The 19,955-nt window shown below is 28.6% G+C and overlaps 2 protein-coding genes across 2 annotated transcripts; one reads left to right on the top strand and one right to left on the bottom strand.

Annotated features, from left to right (window-relative positions):
* Positions 1-13,507: 13,507 nt before the first annotated feature.
* LOC122518288 (protein ERGIC-53) lies at positions 13,508-17,113 on the bottom strand. Its single transcript, XM_043637154.1, has 10 exons — positions 16,546-17,113; positions 16,194-16,250; positions 15,822-16,092; positions 15,632-15,731; positions 15,411-15,522; positions 15,159-15,330; positions 14,876-15,072; positions 14,589-14,791; positions 14,282-14,472; positions 13,508-14,183 (listed from the first exon to the last, which is right to left on the bottom strand). The coding sequence occupies exons 1-10, from the start codon at positions 16,712-16,714 to the stop codon at positions 14,147-14,149; spliced, it is 1,509 nt and encodes a 502-aa protein (XP_043493089.1). The 5' UTR covers positions 16,715-17,113; the 3' UTR covers positions 13,508-14,146.
* Positions 17,114-17,523: 410 nt separating this feature from the next.
* LOC122518304 (vesicle transport through interaction with t-SNAREs homolog 1A) lies at positions 17,524-19,074 on the top strand. Its single transcript, XM_043637179.1, has 4 exons — positions 17,524-17,653; positions 17,788-17,846; positions 18,306-18,653; positions 18,819-19,074. Exons 1-4 carry the CDS (start codon positions 17,560-17,562, stop codon positions 18,975-18,977), a joined length of 660 nt encoding a protein of 219 aa, XP_043493114.1. The 5' UTR covers positions 17,524-17,559; the 3' UTR covers positions 18,978-19,074.
* Positions 19,075-19,955: the final 881 nt, after the last annotated feature.

The raw sequence follows: 19,955 nt of genomic DNA, 5'->3' as shown, positions 1-19,955 counted from the left end.
TTTTTTGATAATAATTAAAAATAAAAAAACAAAGAAATAAAATAAAACAATTTGCGATAAAAAATAATAACAATCGAATCTTTCCTAAACGAAATACGACGCCTAATTCGTAATCAATGAGAAAACAAAAATTTGCAAACACTTGTTAAAGGAAATGCTGAAATACAAAAAAATAGTCATTTGTTTGACTTTTGAACCGGAAACACGTGGTTCGCGATAATGCCGCGAATACCTGTCCATTATAAAAATTGTATTTTCAACGCGATTGCATATCAAAATGTACAAATAAAAACGAATAAACAGCAACAGTCAAAGTGCATCTTCTTATTTGGTAGTATTTCTTTGGAAACGTCTGGCTCGTATAACACTAATAATAAAAGACACATTTACGAAGTAATCTTTCCAAGTGTTCTTGATAAGATGAACCGTAATAGGGTCGGTAACTTGTATCGATTTGGTATCAAATGATGTCATTGAAACTACGTTATTGCGATGTTGAATTTAATTAACTCATGCAACACATAAAAAAAAAAGGAAATTATTTTAAAAAATTCTTTATCGCTGAATATAAGATTATTTATAAATCATATTTATGTGTGTTGAAACAGAAAAACAATTTTTCTGTGAATATCATAGAAATATAAACAACAAAAACTATTAAATATACGCAACGAACATTGATGCATTTATTAGATTTTGTTTGATTAAATGTAATAACATAAATTTTTATTGATTAACATAAGAGAAGAGAACTACAAGAGAATTCTCTTGTAGAATTGGGACATGAATAAAAGAGAACAGATAAACACCGTGTTCCAGATTGTAAGACTGCGATAAATCGCACGCACTACTCTCTCTCTCTCTCTTCGAGCGAGATTTTCGGTGCCAGGACGACGAGCGGGGAAGTTGAATTTTAAGGTTGGACGTTTGCCAGAATATAATAGCCTTTCCTATTCAATTTCCACCAATTTTGTGTGTTTTACCATGCAATGAAAAACTTTTAAACATGCCCTACTTTACCGATGCAGCTATTTTCTTCTGAAGGATCCTTAAGATGGGGCGAGCATCGCGGAAATGGAGTATTACACGAACCACCCCCACGAAACACTACCCCCACTACCGCCAACACCTCATAAACCAACCCGCCATTTTGAAAATGAACATTTTTAGATGAAAAAGGACTTTTAGAATATTTTTGTATCTATGCACAATAATTTGATAACATTTGTTAATTATTTCTTTGACTATAACGTCGAATAAAATTTAACTACGTTGTCTTGAAATTAATTGAATTAATCGATAAGTAATATCGAGAGGTTATAATTATAAAAATTATTGGTGTAGTTTACTTACAATTTTAAATATAAATTATTACGAATTTCCGATACAAAATACTAACTTTAACTATTAAAATATAAACTATTAATAAATCTCACATACATTGAAAAATACTTATCGGTTAATCCAATATATTTATATGAACAAAATTAAAAACATTATTTTGTAAAAACACTTGATCGAAATCTACAATTTTACATAGAATTACACATTTTTCTTTCTCAATCGTGAATAATAATAGACGTAGTCAAAAACAATGAAAAGTAATTTATCATTTTATTTTTTAATTCATTTCTTTTCCTATTCATTTTTTTTCTTACGAACGACAAATGCGATAAATAATAAGATCGAAGATAGGAGATCACGATAGTGGAAAAATCTGTGACGTGGAAAACACAGAAAATTAGTTCGACGAAACGATTTGGGTGTGTGACGCTCGATTAGATGATCGTTCTGTCGCATAGACGATCAAGAATTTGGATTCGCGTCGTTAATACTTTTGTCGTACTCTGCTATGTAATACCAACAACCGTACCATTCATTGCTATATCAATCCAACTTGTCTGGTGATAAAATTTCTTCGAAGAAATAATGGGAAAACTTTTCAGGAGGGTGGATTGGGGGGTGGGGCGGGTTGCGGGTGGGGGTGGAAACTAAAGTAGAATTTCTCTTACAGATAAATAGATCTATACGCGTGTATATGCCTTTTCTATACGTGTGTGAGTATTTCGACGATTGCTCGTCCCACAAATGGCGAACAGGACAAACGGGAAGGGGGAGGAGAGGAGGATGGGGAACGAAGACTTTTCTTCATGGTAAGGGATTGAACTTTTCTATACATTCGAAGAGAAGGAGAGAGAAAGGAAAGTTGATTTCACTGTATTTATTGCTATGGGTAGGGAATGGGATGTCTCTGTTACCCATTTCGTACCAAAACGTGTAGATTTTTATCTTTCGTCAGACGTGGAAATGATTCATACCTGTATCTCTTCCATGAAAATGTAATAAAATAAAGAGATCGAATAATTTAGATAAATATAATAAAATCGAATAAATTAAAAATGAAAAAGGTGAAACCATAAACATTGTTATTTTAAAAAATGATACTCGATTCTAATTCGACCAAACCATTTGACAAATAAAAAACATAATTCTTGTTATTATTAATTTAAATTCGAAATAATAATTGAAGAAAAAAAATGATCTTTCGTAAAAGAATCCTAAGAAAACTCTATCCGTGAATTATCTCTACGAATGAAAGGAATTGATATCTCTCGAGAAAGAAAATAAGACGAAAAAACAAAAATAAAGAAGAAAAAGAAGAAGAAGGAAAAAAAAGGGTAAGAAGAGGGGTGGCGCAGAAAGATGGTAGCAAGGATAGGAGTAGATTTTATGGGGAAGTTTCGAGCTCTGAAACCCAGTGGCTATATCGGTGGTGAACATAAAAAAAGCCACCCGCCCTTCCCTCCTGTTTCCCCTTCTTCTTCCCCCCTTCCAGTTACGATGTGTTTTGCCAAAAGCTGGGAACAAGCGTCGCGACGGCGCCAGGGGGTCTGGAGCCAACAGTTACAGGGCTTTCGAGGTTCCTGTCAATTCCCTCGAGCTTTCATTCCCGGGATTCGAAGCCCGGTCACCTCCTACGCCACCTCCACCACCACCACCACCTATCCCTATTTCTCCTCATCTCATTCGAGACTGTTCCCACCAACCACTCGGCCGCCATTTTTCATTTCAAAGTATTTTGTCTATTATATGATATCAATTTGTGTTTAATAATAAATTTCATAATAATTTGTAATAATTTCGAACAAGTATTTTATCTATTATATGATATCAATTTGTGTTTAATCTTACGCAAATATTCTCGATAAAATAATATTTGATTTATTCTGAATTGTTTTATTATATGTATTAAAATGCATATTAATTTTTGTTTTTCTAATATAAAGTATTGTAATAATAAGCTGTAGAAATAATTACGTTTTTCGATAAGAAAAAATTAATAGAAAAGAAATGTACGGAGAAAATATGGAAATTCGTGGACAAAATATTGAATGGTCGATATTATTCGTCCCGTTGTAAAATGAAGACAGTAAAATTGTATCGAACGTTTGCTCGTAGAACTTACCACCTTCCCTACCCCCCGAAGAAATATATATATATAGATATAGCATCCCTATTTTTGCATAGATGATTTATGACCGAGCTGACGTCATCTCGCGGACATAAATTCTCGAATACATTTCATTTCTTGAAGAGGTTTCGACCGTTTCTGACTGCAATCATCGAGCTCGAAGGAAACATGTTTGTTCTTCCGGTGTCTGAGATCCTCTAATCTGGAAGAAAGGAAAAATACCCTACGAGATAGAAACCTTATTGATTAATGTTATTCATTATTCATATTTGAGATCATACTTGAGTTCGATACATTATCTGTTATTAAATAATTAATTAATTGGTATTGGCCAAACATGTATATTTGTTATTTAAAAAATACGTAATACGTTTTTTATTTTATCAACGAAACACAAAACAAAAATGTAAAAATAATTTCTCTCTCTCTTATATATATATATATATTTATTATATATAATAAATAAATGATGTTAATTATAATATATAAATTATACTGTGTCTCTAATACGTAGGTTAAAAAGTTCTGCATCTAGCATGTAGTTGACTGTAATAAATAAAATTATACTTATTATTAGACACGTTACCTGACAATTACAAATTACAACACACATAGAATACATACAAGTATTTTATATATATATATTTAAAAGAAGAGTAATTTTCCTACGTATAGAATACTTCGAAGTGTAAAGAATTAAAATAAGATAAAAAACTAATGTATCAAAAATAAAAAGGTATACAATAAATAATCAGTATAAACATTTGAGACAACCCGAATAGAAAACAATTTTGTTTTTCTTCTACATCCTGAAAAAGTATCAAATATTATTCAGATGTTTCTACATCATATAGTTTACGATTTTTCTCCCAACGGAAGAAAGGGAAATAGATACATCGCGTGCCCCTAAAAGCGAGGACAATAGATTCAGCCCTTGCAAGAGCAGTCGAGAATGATTTAACAAATTCTCGATCGTATGCACGAAGGGTGAAAATCAAGGAAAGAAAAGAAGAAAAGAAAAGGAAAAAAAAGATGAGAGAGAAAGAAAAGGAAAGATCCCGTTTCCTCACGATTTCGGGGAACACGAGGCGCGTAGTAGAAAAAATTACCCGTATCTAACGCGAATTCGATGATTCGTAAATTTGTAAGAAATTAACGAGCTACACACGCACACTGTACTGATTTTTTTATCGAATTTATGATTATACAATCTTAAATAATTGAAATGATCTAACGATACGTTTTATTGCAATACAAATTTTCATTAATTTGTGTTAATTCAAAATATGAAAAATATATGTTTAATACTGCAGTAATCGTAATATTACAATTAATGTTATACAAACATTCTTGAGATATTTAAAAAATATATTATATTATAATATTAAAATATCAAGTAATCAAGACAAATTCGTGATATGATAACTTTGAATTTTGAACTTTGAAACAAAAATGAATAATTCTGACTTATATGTTCTTTGACCAGTCTATCAAAGATACAAAAAAAAAAAAAAAGAAAAATAGAAAAAGAAAGAAAAATCTATGTGAGTAACCTAAGTTGTCCCAAAAGAAACGAAATAGAATCGGCGCGTGCCGCATTGACAAATGACACTACGATTCCCGATTTGTTCGAGCGGATATGACGAGGTGGAATGGTATAGTTAGATGTTACCCATCTCTCTCTTTCTTTCTTTCTTTCTCTCATTCTCCTGTTCCTTTATCTTCTTTTTCTTAAATCCATGGTGACTGCACAATAATATAACCGGGCGTTTTCTCTCCCCCTTTAATGTCAGCGTGCCCTTCGAAGTCGTTTACGGTCCACCAACTTTTCAGGATTCCGTAGAATCATCATCCAGATACTTTCTCCCTCGTTCCATAAAAAGGAACAACTACCGGAACCGGATACCGGATGTAAGAACGAGGGTGCAACCGGGAAAGAAGAATTGGGAAACCACGGGAGTCCCCGATTTTTATCCTTAAAGATTACCATTTATTTTACAACGAATCCTAACTATTAGTACGAACTACGAAACGATTGATTTTTCTTACTTTTCTTGACTTTGTATCTTTCTTTATTCGATTAAAAAAAGAAAAAGAAAAACTCGTTAAGAAAATTTGAAGAATTATTTGTATTCCATTTTACATTGTATTTTATACGGTTAAAAACAATCTTAATTCGATTGATATTACTTTATAAATCATTCATAATGATTTATATTTGTCATCACCATGATTATACTTGTAAAAATTACTCTAGTACATTTTTTTTATTTTATTTTTTATTATTTAAGGAAAATATTTTGTACCTTACATCGGTCGCGTAATCTTTACTCCTGCGAAAAGGTTAAAAAAAAAAAAAAAAGAAAGAAAGGCAGCACTTAATTTTTTATCTTAGGGCGTATAATTTTATTTTCCACCGTGATTGTTCTCCTGGGATTAATTAAATCAGTTTATATAACCTGACAACGACGCGTCGAATGTCCTAAAGTCGTTAAAATTACAATCTCGATTGAGCGCACGTGTCCAATCCATAATTTCTCTCTCTCTCTCTTTCATGAAATTAACTCCCTTGAATATATCCGAGTTACACGATAACTATGACACCATCTACGAAGTGCAAAGTGCCATAATCGCGTGTTCCATAATTGTGGTATACAAATTAATGTATTTATTACGTGTTTAATATTCACCGATAATAAACCGATCATCCAAATTTTTAATAAATAAATATACCATTCAAATTAACAATTATTAATTAATATAAGATATTCTAAAAAAAAAAAAAAGAAAAAAGAAAATTAATTATTAGAATGAACCAATAGTTCGTGTGTTTATCGTATTGAAACTTTAACTTTGAAACTGCATAAAATGGATTGTGTTTGTTATAAAATTTACTTTGGAAATAATAATTAAAAAACACATACGAACTTTTTCGTTCACCCTAATATAACAATACTACTTTTTACAAAAAAAAAACAACAATACTATTACACGCATATAACTATTACAACAATACTTGAAACGTTACTATATTTTAGGATGACAATGATGACTATGATGACGACACACGGAAAGGAATATAGTCACGGACAAATGCTCGCGCGGACACGCGTAATTTAATATTCCTTTCCCCTTCGAAACGTATTCATTACTTATGTCCACACCCGGTACATTTCTGTCTATCCCTTCGAAGTTCCATGATCATTCTAGCAAGCTAATGCACACCGTGGCCAAATGTTCGACCCGATTTAAATGCCGTAGGTAGTTAACTACCCCGTATATTGTACTTAACACCCTTCGAACACATTACTCTTGATATGACCACCTCATGCACTTCAATCATGCAACCTCCTGCTTGTTAACTAACGTTTTATTACATTTAGTTATCGTATCGTCTTCGTAAATCTTCGTTCGGTATTTAAGTAAATTGTCTGGAAAGTTTCTTCGTCGATTTATATTCTTCAAATATTTTCTTTTTTTATTATTTCTATCGATCATTAATATATTTTTTGGATAAATTACATCTCGAGTATTTCATTTTTTTTCTTATTCAATAATATTCTACAATAATTAATTATAAGAATGAACACAAATATTCTATTATAAATTATAATGAATATGAAATATATAATATATATGTAAAACAATAAGAATACAATATATTACACATTGAAAATATATTATATTGTGATTTAACTATGAAAAGAAAAAAGAAAAAAGAAAAAAAAAGAAAAAAATTAATAAAAAATATATTCCCTAATTTTTAACAAAACCGTTCGACTTTCTTTATATTACACACACCAAATTTGGATAATATTTTTAAGTAAAATATAGAAAAAGAAAAGAAAAAAAGTAAAAAGAAAGGAAAAAGAAGACTTCGATCAAGCGTGATATAACAAATCGCATTTTCGAGAGTTCTCGCATCCAATTTGTAAGATATATGATCTGATCTAACTGCGTAACTTCCCTTAGAATACTCGGGCACCCCATAAATACTAGAAAACCACATAAACTAACCATCCTGAGTGGGCCATGGCGATTCGTTCTATCTATCTTTCTCATTCTTTCTTTCTATTTTGGAAAAGGGATGTTGTTTCGACCCTTTCTAGATATATATACGAAGATAGAAATGCGTCTTCGCGAGGACAAAAGTTATTTACCCCTCGTATAAAACGTGTACGAAACGGACTACGCCCAATAAGAGAAGAAGGGTGACCGTATATACACTCAAGGGTTGTGACAGTATCCAAAAGCTACCCTTGATTCGCCTAAATAGAGACCATTCTTGACGATAGATTACAACTTAAGTGTTTAGATGCTTCATCGTTAAGTGCTCCCTTCATTCTTTTATCTACAGACACACACTCACACTCACACACATACGCGTATCCTTTATTTTATTCCTATTCGTTCAAGTTTATCTTTATTTCTTATTTGTTCATTAGTATTTCTTTTCAAATAAATATATTATTCGAATTATATTAACGATAACTGTAATATTATATTATATTAAATATCGTATTAAATATGTGTAATGTAATAATTATATGCAATATTGTATTATATTATAATTATATTATAATATTAACATCTTTATTTCTTATTTATTCATTAGTATTTCTTTCAAATAAATATATTATTCGAATTATATTAACGATAACTGTAATATTATTATATGTAATATCGTATTAAATATGTGTAATGTAATAATTATATGCAATATTGTATTATATTATAATTATATTATAATATTAACATCTTTATTTCTTATTATTCATTAGTATTTCTTTTCAAATAAATATATTATTCGAATTATATTAACGACAACTGTAATATATTATATGTAATATCATATTAAATATGTGTAATGTAATAATTATATGCAATATTGTATTGTATTATAATTATATTATAATATTAACATCTTTATTTCTTATTTGTTCATTAGTATTTCTTTTCAAATAAATATATTATTCGAATTATATTAACGATAACTGTAATATTATATGCATGTGTAATGTAATAATTATATGCAATATATTGTATTGTATTATATAATTATATTATAATATTAACATTTGTGAGAGGAAAAAATTTTTAAAAATGATTTACAGTGTTCTAATGTGTTTTTTTTTTTTTTTAAATGATTCCTCTTATTTTCTTTATCTTTTGATCACATATTATATATAAATAATTAATATAATACTACAGTTATATCGCGAGATAATTAATAATAAAAATACAAAATAAAAAAAGGGATGAATTTCTGAAGAAACATAAAACAACGGAGGTTTTCCCTCTTATCCATTAGGGCCGATGTTACGAGATGACAATTAATAATAATTAAATTCGAATTCAACATCGACTCGTGCTTGTAAGGTCGCCCCTTTCATTCGAGCAAAAACATCGTTGATCTATGTGCTATGCGAAAAATTACAAATGTCATCATCCCTGTCTACGTGTAAGTTATTTCTCTCTCTCTCTCTTTTTTAAGTATCCTAACTATGCATTTTGTTTCTTTTTTCTTTTTTTTTTAAGCAAACCCTTGTTCCTTGCTCGACGAACCTTGAAGGAAACGTTACGGTACGGCTTCCATTCTTTTTTCTTTATTTTTTTGTTGTTGTTCGAATAATACTCTCCTTTCGCAAAAAAAAAAATATGTTTTGTTCTACTTGTTTGTCTTTAAAAAAAGAAAAAAAAGAAAAACAAAATATAAAGAAAAAAAAAACTTAAAATACATACAGAAATACATTAAGAAAAATATATAACATGAATAAAAGAGGGTAGAAACTATATATCGTATCCCATGAATCACGTAAATATTCTTTTTTTTTTCCCTAATAAATAAAACAAGTATAACAACACATAATATATAACACCAGCATAATATATTATAATACGTTAAGTATATCACATCTAAAAGGGTGATAACACAATTTCCCTGCATAAAAGTCAATCGGGGATCCCCTTTTTATTTTCGGAAATATGATTTTCAATCGATCGTTGCATCGCAAAAAGTGCATGAGACGGGGAAAAGGGGAGGGAGGGAGGGGCTTTTAATCAATCGAACCGATACACACGAGCCACCACGTTCCACCAAATTCGATCAACCAAATCACTCTCGTTGAATTATCTAACCCACGATCCCCTAAATCATCATCGTCCATCCTTTTTCCACTTCCTTCATGAGAATCCTTCTTCCTAATACGAATGTACGAACTAACGTGTACGAATTCACGCATATCCATTACAAAATAACCGTTCCCGTCCCCCCCTTCCCATTCCTCCCCCTCCTCACCCTAACGCGTTGTCGATCAATTCGATATATTTTGATTTGTCACAGTAGTATCGAACGAAAGTACCAACGTTACATTTTGTATTAAACCTAAACCCTCCCTCCTATTGTGTCACCCTCTTATGCACTTTATGAATCACGTTAGATACTATCCAGATTTATCGTTAAACTATCTATGAGAAAGAGAAAGATAAAGATTAAAAAATATTATATATTGTTATTTTATGTGAATGATCAAAATACTATCAAGATTTTATCTGGAATATATCACGCGTACCAAACGATAATTTATTACTAATGAATTATATGAAATATTAGAAAATATTTATTATGTATATATAATATACTGAACAATCGATAATGAATTCAAAACGTTATTAAGTAAATTGTGTGTTTAAATTATTATAAAATATTATTGAAGAAAAATAATATCTTATAAAAAAAAAAACAAAAAATTATGCATTTTACATTAATTTCTTTTTTAGAATTGTTACTAAACGCGAAGCATGTACAAAAAAAATATTATTATTTTCTACTTATTCGCAATTGCACCTGAATAAACAACATTCGAACCATTCATAATTTTTCGTTTACTTATCTCTTATATACCTTTTTCTTTTTTATTTTTCTTTTTTTTTAAATAGAAATAAGAATAAGACACACGAGTATTGATCTAAGATTTTTTTTTTTCGGTTCGTCTTTTTATCTTTTCTTTATCTTTTTTTCACGAAACACTTGCAGAAACGTTTTTAATTCCCACGCATATTTTCTCGCTCGCTCGATATGATGTTTTGCGCCATTAGAGAAACGTATTTACGGGGTGGCTGGCTTGTTTGCACAGCAAAGTGCCAGTAATTTTTCCTTAAATCGTAATTTTAGGTGGGGGTCGGTCGGAAACAACCCCTTTTATGTTACTCGTCCATTCGTAGTCCGCATTTCCACCACTTCGTTGAGATAACAATTTCATCGTGGATAAACATAGGACGTTTTTTTACTTTTTCTTTTTTTTTACATTGATAACGCGTCGTTGAATTTTTTGGACAAGAAAGAAAACAAATCTTACGAACTTTATCCCTCTCTCTTTTTCCGTTGTACACGAGAGATAACTTGATAATAAAAAATATTTAATATACACAAATTTGGTAATGAATAAATTTACACTGACATAATGCAATGAACTTTTGAAATAATATTAAATGCGATTACACGAATGTCGCATTGAAGAAATCGTTGCAATATAATATCCGATATAACGACGTCGTTTAAAATGAAATGATATTTCAGTGACGGTCATTTTGTCGCAAATTTTATCTATTAATTCATAGTAATAGCACGGAGACAAGCAGTTCAAACAATTTTAATAACTCATAGGTTCCCTTCTCTCTTTCTCTTTTCATATAACATGCTCGGTAGTCGCGTAGTTATGGCGGTCGTAAAACACTTTACAACTTTGCTAATAAAAAAAAGAAAAAAAGGGGGAGAAAAAAGGAGAAAAAAAAGAAAAATAAAAAGTAAGGAAAAAACTTTTGTTAGATTGCAGCAACAAGGATCAATAATTGATGCTTTCTGGTTGGCCAATATCCATCCAATAGCCGTCGTTTTACGAAGAAAGGGTGTGAGCCCACGGATTCTGCGTAGTTTATATATACTCCTGATTGGTTGAACTTTCGCCTAAGGGGCTGAAACATTTTGTTGCAATGAAGAAACCTTTCGGAAAAAAAATGGACGACGATATAAAACCTACGTCGACTAAATTCAACAATGATTTTTCTATGCTTCTGTCTTTCCCCCCCCCCCCACTTCTCCCGAATTATTAACATATTTTTCTAATTGAATGCATTTTTACAATATTTTCTTGTTTTCTTTTATTTTGTTTTTTTTTTTTAGAAATGATCGAACTTTTCTGCATGTTATAAAGATTCTAAATATTTTTATTCACTGCATAAATAAATTCGTGTTGAACTAAAGTTGTCTAATAATATATATGTGTTGGATGAATTTTTTGATTGCTATATCGGTTCTATGATTTATTGTAAAAATAAATCTGTAATTATAAATGATTACGTGTTTCTAGTCTGTTATTCTTTACTCGGAAACATTTTTCATTAACTTTAGATATCCTGTTTTTATTATAATTTCGATATTTATTGTTTAGAATTAGAAATGCATGGCACATCCTTATATTCATTTAATTTGTTCGGTTCACGCGTTGTATAATTATATCTGCTTTTTCTGATGGTTAATTGTGTTCATTGATCAATTTTTGAAGATTTTTTATCTTCATTTTTAATGGGAATTTTCCCTTTTCCCTTTTAGTCGCCTCTTACGACAAGCAGGGATTACTGCGGATTAATTCTTATCCCCAAATCCGCAGGGGATTTATTATTACTATTATTTATTATTATTACAAAATTATATTCGTTGATGTTATAAAAATGATGCGACAAATTATTGTTATTATTACTATTATCATTACGTTTGGGATTACATTTCTATCATAATTGAAAAATAAAAAACAGATTAATTTAATTAACATAAAACATGTGAATTAATGATTCTATGAAAACGATCTAATATTAAGTATTGGATATATTAAAAAATATTACGTTATTTATACTTTGTCACATATTACTTTTTTCAAATTATATCAAGAAAAATGTATTATTATTATTATTATTATTACGTTCACGACTAGTTTTCTATGTAAATCGATAACTAAAACAGGAAGAAAATAAATAGTGATAAATATGCAAATTTCTTGATATCTTCTACGTTTATATATAACTTTTTCTTTTTTTATTATAATTATTATTATTATTATTATCACACATTATTTTTGTTACGATATAATATAATACGCATGCAATACTTAGAATTAGTTATTATTTCGTTTTTATTTTTCAAGTACAATTAAACTGTTTTATCATATATAATTATTTGTTAAATAAAAATATTAATTACAAAAAGGGAAGATTATAAAATAGTTCCAAAGAAAAGATTGGCATAGAGATGAAAAAAGGGTGATGGATGGACTAAAATGTTTTCTTAAATTTTATTATCAGATATAATTCCTTATACATTTATAATCTTCCATAAACTTTTACAAATGCAATGAGAATTATGGCTATATATATATATATTGTATTTCTTAATATATCCAAATAATTTCATCTAGAATAATCGTTACTTACAGTACTTGCCTTTATCCCATATCTACTTTAATTTTTCTATACATTTCGTATAATAGAATAGAAAATCTAGCAAATTTCTGTCAACGACTTTAAACGTGCTGACCAAATGCGAGTGTAGATAATCGAAAAAAAAAAAAGAAAAAAAAAGGGAGAGAAAAAAACTCGTTACAGCAGATTATATAAAATTCGTAATAAAATTGCGTTATTTGCTGAAACAAGTTTTCCGTTTTTATTTCTTATTTCTTTTTTTCTTTTTTCTTTTCTTTTGTTACATTAAATTAATTATCAAATTAGTAAATGCGAAATGGTACTTTAAACGATTCGAAAAATTTATGAAATATATTTTTCACCTTATTTAAAATGATACAATATTATTATCCTGATATTTCTTCCATTTATAAACTACGTCATGTAAAAGTGATACAAAATGTTGTATAAAGATTTTTTGCAATAAAGTACATTATTAAGAAATAAATGTAGAAAGAGAGCGAGAGAGAGAGAAGGGAAAAGTGAGATAGAGAGAAAGAGAGAGAAATAAAGACAGAAAAATAAACAAAAAAAGATTTTAATTTAAAAAAAAAACATTCGAAATATTAAGGAAACGGTGTAAAGACATGTGCGCGTAGCGCGAAACGCTACGTTTTTTGTTACTTTTTGTTTTAACGATAAACAGTAAAAAAATATATATTATACACAACAATTTTAAATATAGATTAGAACGAGTTGAAAATTATTGAGAGCAGCTGCTAATATACAATGTTTCGTCTGCATTAATTAGATTTGAAAATAAAATATATGTATTTATAGTTTTCTTTTTTCATTATTATTATTATTAATATTATTATTATAATTATGAAAAAGAAAAATCTTTAAAATTAAACATATACATATGTACGTATATGTACATGATTATATTAAGCCAATAGCTTTGAAATCGCTAAATTCTTAAAGGAAATCTCAAGTTCTGAATTATTCGTAGGACAAATGATTAAGTATTTGTCCATTTTATTTGAATGATAATGTGATCAACCTGATCAATGAAATGATGCATTTATTATACAGATGTCAAGTAAAACCATAGTTGGTGAATACGAACAGTGAGCAATACGAACACCAACCCAATACACTCTTACAGATTCGTCGTCACACATTCACTATTAGCTCTGTTTTTGACTATTAACTTTACCATTAATAAAACTTTTTAGCCTGTGCTTCTTTGTTGTCCCTGTGAAAAATAATAAAATATTATTATTTAAATAATTAAATAAAGAGGAATAATATAATATGAAATGAAGAAAAATTTGATGCGGATATATTATATACCGATATAAACTATACGCTAGCAATAGTAACATTTGTATAGCCACAAAGACAAGGAATATCATGGTTGTTAAACAATTAGATGGACAATCTCCTAATTTTGAATTAATTTGTCCAATATCTTTCGATAGTACATTAAATTTGTCCCGCATTTCGACTATGATAGCTTGATAGTCATAACCCATTGGTTTTACCTATAGAAAGAATTTTAAATATAAATAATTTCAAAATAATTTTATATATATGTATATATATATATATGCAAATATGGTCTATACAATAAATAATTATTAAATATATATATAATTACTTGAGCTGTCGGATTACGGGCTTGATTACTCAAAATGGTTTCCGCTTTGGTATTAACATCACCTACAAATGATCTAATTTCTTGAGCAGCGTTAATTAAAATATTTTGATTTTTTAGAACAGCATCAACTTCTTGCCGACGAATGGTATCTATTAACTGTATTGGCTGTCCCTGTCCTTGTACTTGTCCTTGTCCTACAACTCCTGTAAAAATTAATAAACTATATGATTATATCTATTAAAGATTATTATTACAAATACAAAATAAAGTATTCGATTAAAACTTACCACCCACTTGAACTTGAGAAATCAAACTTAATGTTCTTTCTTGTCGCCCAACAACTTCATCCAACTTTTTATTAAGTTCTCTTAATGCGTTGAACATCTGACTTTGACCAGAAAAAATCTGTCTCAATTCTCTCTGATTATCTGTTTCAAAATATTCTTCGAATTCGTCCTTTTCTCTACGTTCATCCGGATGATCTCTGAGAATTAATATTTTTTTAAAATCGAATTGTATTTATTTATAATAGATGCATAAATCATTGATCAAATAATTATGCAATAATACCTATGATATTCTTCTTTTTGTTGCTCCAATTTCTTTTGATAATCTTGGTATTCTTGACTTAATTTAACTTGATCTTCCGCAGAAACTTGGTAACCATCGGTAGGTAATTGACCAGGACGATGTAAGGATGTCGTTAAGAAGTGTATAACGTCATGATCATCAGCCAAACCACCTTAGAATAAAAGAAATTATATACTAGTAAATATGATATCTAACAATTCGATGAAAGATAATAATAGCACTAATAACAACCTGTTGCAGCTGATATACCAAAATACCCATATTTTGGTAAAAATACATTTTCTGCACGGAAACAAGTTTCGTAATCTTGTTCATTATTTGTCATACCGCTATGAAAGAGTAACTGTAAAAAAAACATAAAATTATAAGAAGATATACATTTTTCAAATAATTAATAATAAATAATATAAAAACATTAAATATTTAAGAATTTGTAATTAACTATTACAAACCGTTAGCGCATTCTGGTAATATTCTATTCTTGCACGTGTAGCATAAGGTTTGTTACGAAAATCTCTCAGACAACCTGATAATAATTGCGTTGTACCATCGCTTTTGTTTGAAAAATAAAAATTGAATTAAAATTATAAGCATTGGGTTATATTTTTTATTATTCTTATATTATAAAGCGGTCTAACTTACTTGGAATGATCAAAAATTTTGGTGCCATCATTAAGAACAGCCATAATATATGGATTATTGTGTTTATTGTCGTTGTCAAAAGAGTCGAAGAAAACTCCAAGGCCGTTCCATTGATCAGAACTACCAAAAACAGTACCATTGTAGGCACCTTTGGCACTGGTATACCAGAACGCTAAACCATCTGCACCGATTCTACCACGACCAGTGATTCTGAACATTATGTCCACTTCCCACCAGTCAAAATTAATTGGATTCTTTACCCATATTGCACCTAAAAAAGCCGATACAATGTTAATAATAAATTACTCAATTATATAAGAAAAATTAATTCTTACGATAAGAATAATTCATTGCTGTCAGTTCTCGATATACCTTTTTGACTCCTTAACGACGGAGCAACTCTAACATTTTCAGCGCTAGCAATGGCATCTGTAATAATTTATTATACATTACATTAAATATTTAACATATCTCAAAATAAATATAAAAACAATATTAGAGAAGAAAAGAGTAAATTGAAAAATATGTTATTTACTCAAGTTCTCATATAAATTTGAAGTAATCAAACAATTTTGAATGCCAAAATTAATAAGAATGTTAAATAGAATATACAATATTAATATAATAATATAATTCATGTAAATAATTAAAAAAGCCGATATGGTGTAAATAACATACGGTATCAATAATGAGAAAACTTGGTTAGGTTAATCATTCTACTTACTTCCACCATATTCCCAAAAAGGTACCGATCCATCCTTTTGCGCTAGATAAGGTGGTTTGAAGGAATATTTATACTCAAATTTTCCATGAGGAGTTTCGGCAGAAACCAAAGAAAAAGCCGGAAATGCAATAAATACTAAGAGCCACCTCACCTCGGCGGCCATCTTCATTTTGAACTGTTTGATAATGTCCGGATGGATCAACTTAAGTTATGAATTATAAAAGAAATGATTGGAGTAACATTTAAAAAGCAAATCGAGAGAATTGAATATTATTGGTTCGTTACAAGTGACGTGTCAATTACGTGGCTACATCCACACATTACAAATCTAGTTCAAACGTCATTATTACTTTGGCACTTTAAATTTTTTTATTTTATACAAATTTCCTCTTACAAATGAGACTTTACTCTGTTATTTTATTAAATATTATCTTTTAATTAACACCTTTTCTTTCATTACTTATCTTAAACCTATTGAAAATTTTAAAACTCTTATTTATATATGTATGTATAACAAATTATATATACTGTTATAAAATTTGAGGACGTGTCACCCAGGAGATGGTAGCATGTTAGATAGAAAACTGAACTTAAAAAATCCTATGGTTCGCCATTTGCTTTTTTAACAATATGGAAGTCACTTTCAGTAACCAATCAAATTCAATTTTATACGAAAATCTATTATTTAATCTCTCTTAACTCGAAATTTTATAATAATTGTAATATAAAACGTATTCAAATTTAATTAAAAAATAATATTTAATTTTTGTTTTTCATTATTATCTAAATATTTGAGAAAATGTTATTTGATTTTAATTTTTCATTTGTCAGAATTTTTCATAATTGTTATTTACATATACTTAATTATAAGAAACAACTTCACTTTTATTTTACGAAAAAACATTTTGATTATAACGTAACGTTTGAAATAAAAAATTTATTAAATTATCAAATTTTAAATAGTTTCGTTTCTTATAATTTATTAAGTCTATGTAATAAAAAACATATTCAAAGATGGCGTCGCTCATTGACAACTACGAACAACAATACGCTGTTTTGACAGCTGACATTACTGCAAAAATTGGTAGAATAAGAATTCAAAGCGGTAGTAAGTATATTTTGTTTGTATATAAAATAAACTTTTACTTACGTTATTCGATTAATTAACATTATGTATTTCTTTTTATACGTTGACATTGTTAAATAATAATCGATAACATACACATGTGACGTAATACACAGGTGAGAAAAGAGCACTTATTCAAGATGTTGATCGAGAAATCGAAGAGGCTCAAGAATTGGTAAGAAAAAAACATTTTTTCTCATTTTTTTCTTACACGTATGAACATAATGCATTCAAATGAATAGTTTTAATATCCTAACCAATCATAAAATTATATATCAACAAAAAAAGCTTGAAAAAAAATTAACTCATTACAGTTTTCTTATTTGTTTTGGTTGATTAATATTTTCAGTATGCATGTGTGATACATATAATTACTGTTGTTATAAAAAATATTAATATTATTATTTTGATATGTGTATTAACTCATTGATTATTTATTACATTATAATATTGATTGAAGAACATTTCTGTGTGTATATATATACACACATATATATATATGTTATTTATTATATTAATAATATCACAAAAATGTTGATGCATTGTAACTATTATTATTACATTATCTTACTACGTTATCGTATTATAAAATATAGGCCTCTATAATTAATTTAATCTCATTGAATTTATCTAGCTTGAGCAAATGGAACTGGAAGTTCGTGGGATGAGTGGAAATGCTCGTGACCGTTTACGTGGTCGCGTGGAAAGTCATAGAGCAGAATTAAAACGATTAACGCAAGAATTTCATTCAGCAAAAAGACCAAAAGAAGATAGCATTGATATAGCTGTGGAAGAGTCATGGGAGAACAATGTTACAGAAGATCAAAAGAAAAGATTATTAGATGCTTCCGATAGAATAGATAGAACTGGAAGATCATTGCAAAATGGTTATCGCATGGTATTAGAGACTGAAGAAATTGGATCACAAGTTTTAAAAGATTTACATGATCAAAGAGAAACAATACAGAGAGGTAGAGGACGGGTTAGTATTATATTACATTATATTATATTATGTTATATTATATTATATATATAAATTTCTAAAAACATTATAGCATAATCGATAAGTTTTTTTTTCTCATTAAAGTAAATATGGATTTATAATTTCAATATTAAATTGGGTTTGTGTTACATCTATTATTTCTAGTTACGAGACACGGATGCAGAACTAGGACGTGGATCTCGTTTGTTATCAGGGATGATTATTCGAAGTCTTCAACAAAGATTAATTTTAGTAGTAATAGCCTTAGCACTAATAATAGCTACTTGTTTTGTTGTGTATTATAGTTTTAAATCTAAAAGTTAAAAATAACAAAAAGAAAATAATAAGAAAGAAAAGAAATGCAAAGATAAAGCTTTGTGTTCAACCAGATCGATTATAAGCCATATTTATAATTAGTAAATTTTTGCAATATGATTTTTACCAAATGCGCAAACACACACATACACACAATTGTTAGATAATTATTAAATTATAAATTATATACAAGTGCGCGGAATGTCGTCTCATCTGTAATTTTCAATTTTATCGATTGCTTATAACAATTTTGCGCGCGTAATTGTGATTTGATATTGTATCAATAGTAAATTATATATATATATATATTTATTTCAGAATTTCTTATATATATTATAAATGTATACAATAACAAAAAAAAAGTATTAACAATATCTTCAAATTAAACATTTCAAAAGTTTTAAACAAGTTCGAGATAGGCACTTCAGGCACGTTATCGTGAAACATAATTGAGAAAAGCTTTTCTTATTTATGGTTAATATTATTATATAATTGCAACGTGATTGAGACAGCTAGTTTAATTAGTTGAAATTTTTCATAACACTATGGACGTTGTGATTGCTATTAAATTAATTAATTACTCCGCACTTTTTCGTTACTTTATTGCCTATTTTAGAAATCGTTTAACGCGTTATTCGTATCATATCCAAAAAAAAATTAGCTAATTATAATCGTAACTAATTTTTTATTTTCTTCCTAATCTCTACAATATATAATAATATTTCTATAAATATATATGTATATTTGGCTCTTATATGTGATCTCTTTTAAAAGCGTTGCATTATTAGTATTTAAAAAAAAAAAGAACTTAGACTTTTTGACTAAGAACGTTTTCTCGTTATTCGAAAAAAAAAAGAACAAAATAAAACTAAAAAAAAGTATAGCTATAAAATGACGATGAGGTAAAAATTTATAAGCAATGACGCATGTAACATTAACAACATTAATTAAAAAACGTGACGAAGGAAGACACTGTTAGAAAAATAA

This window comes from Polistes fuscatus, unplaced genomic scaffold (assembly GCF_010416935.1).
Source record: "Polistes fuscatus isolate 324 unplaced genomic scaffold, CU_Pfus_HIC Scaffold24, whole genome shotgun sequence".
Taxonomy (NCBI): domain Eukaryota; kingdom Metazoa; phylum Arthropoda; class Insecta; order Hymenoptera; family Vespidae; genus Polistes; species Polistes fuscatus.
Note: the sequence above shows the minus strand (reverse complement) of the source record. Positions and strands in the feature narration are given on the sequence as shown.

Excerpts from the sequence above, each read along its gene's own strand:
- LOC122518288 (XM_043637154.1), bottom strand. The coding sequence starts at position 16,714 with ATGAAGATGGCCGCCGAGGTGAGGTGGCTCTTAGTATTTATTGCATTT. Across the intron at positions 16,251-16,545 it reads TTTTTGGGAATATGGTGGAA|ATGCCATTGCTAGCGCTGAA; the intron begins GTAAGTAGAATG and ends AAATTATTACAG. Across the intron at positions 14,792-14,875 it reads TTCTCAAGTTCAAGTGGGTG|GAGTTGTAGGACAAGGACAA; the intron begins GTAAGTTTTAAT and ends TAATTTTTACAG.
- LOC122518304 (XM_043637179.1), top strand. The coding sequence starts at position 17,560 with ATGGCGTCGCTCATTGACAACTACGAACAACAATACGCTGTTTTGACA. Across the intron at positions 17,847-18,305 it reads TCGAAGAGGCTCAAGAATTG|CTTGAGCAAATGGAACTGGA; the intron begins GTAAGAAAAAAA and ends GAATTTATCTAG. Across the intron at positions 18,654-18,818 it reads TACAGAGAGGTAGAGGACGG|TTACGAGACACGGATGCAGA; the intron begins GTTAGTATTATA and ends TATTATTTCTAG.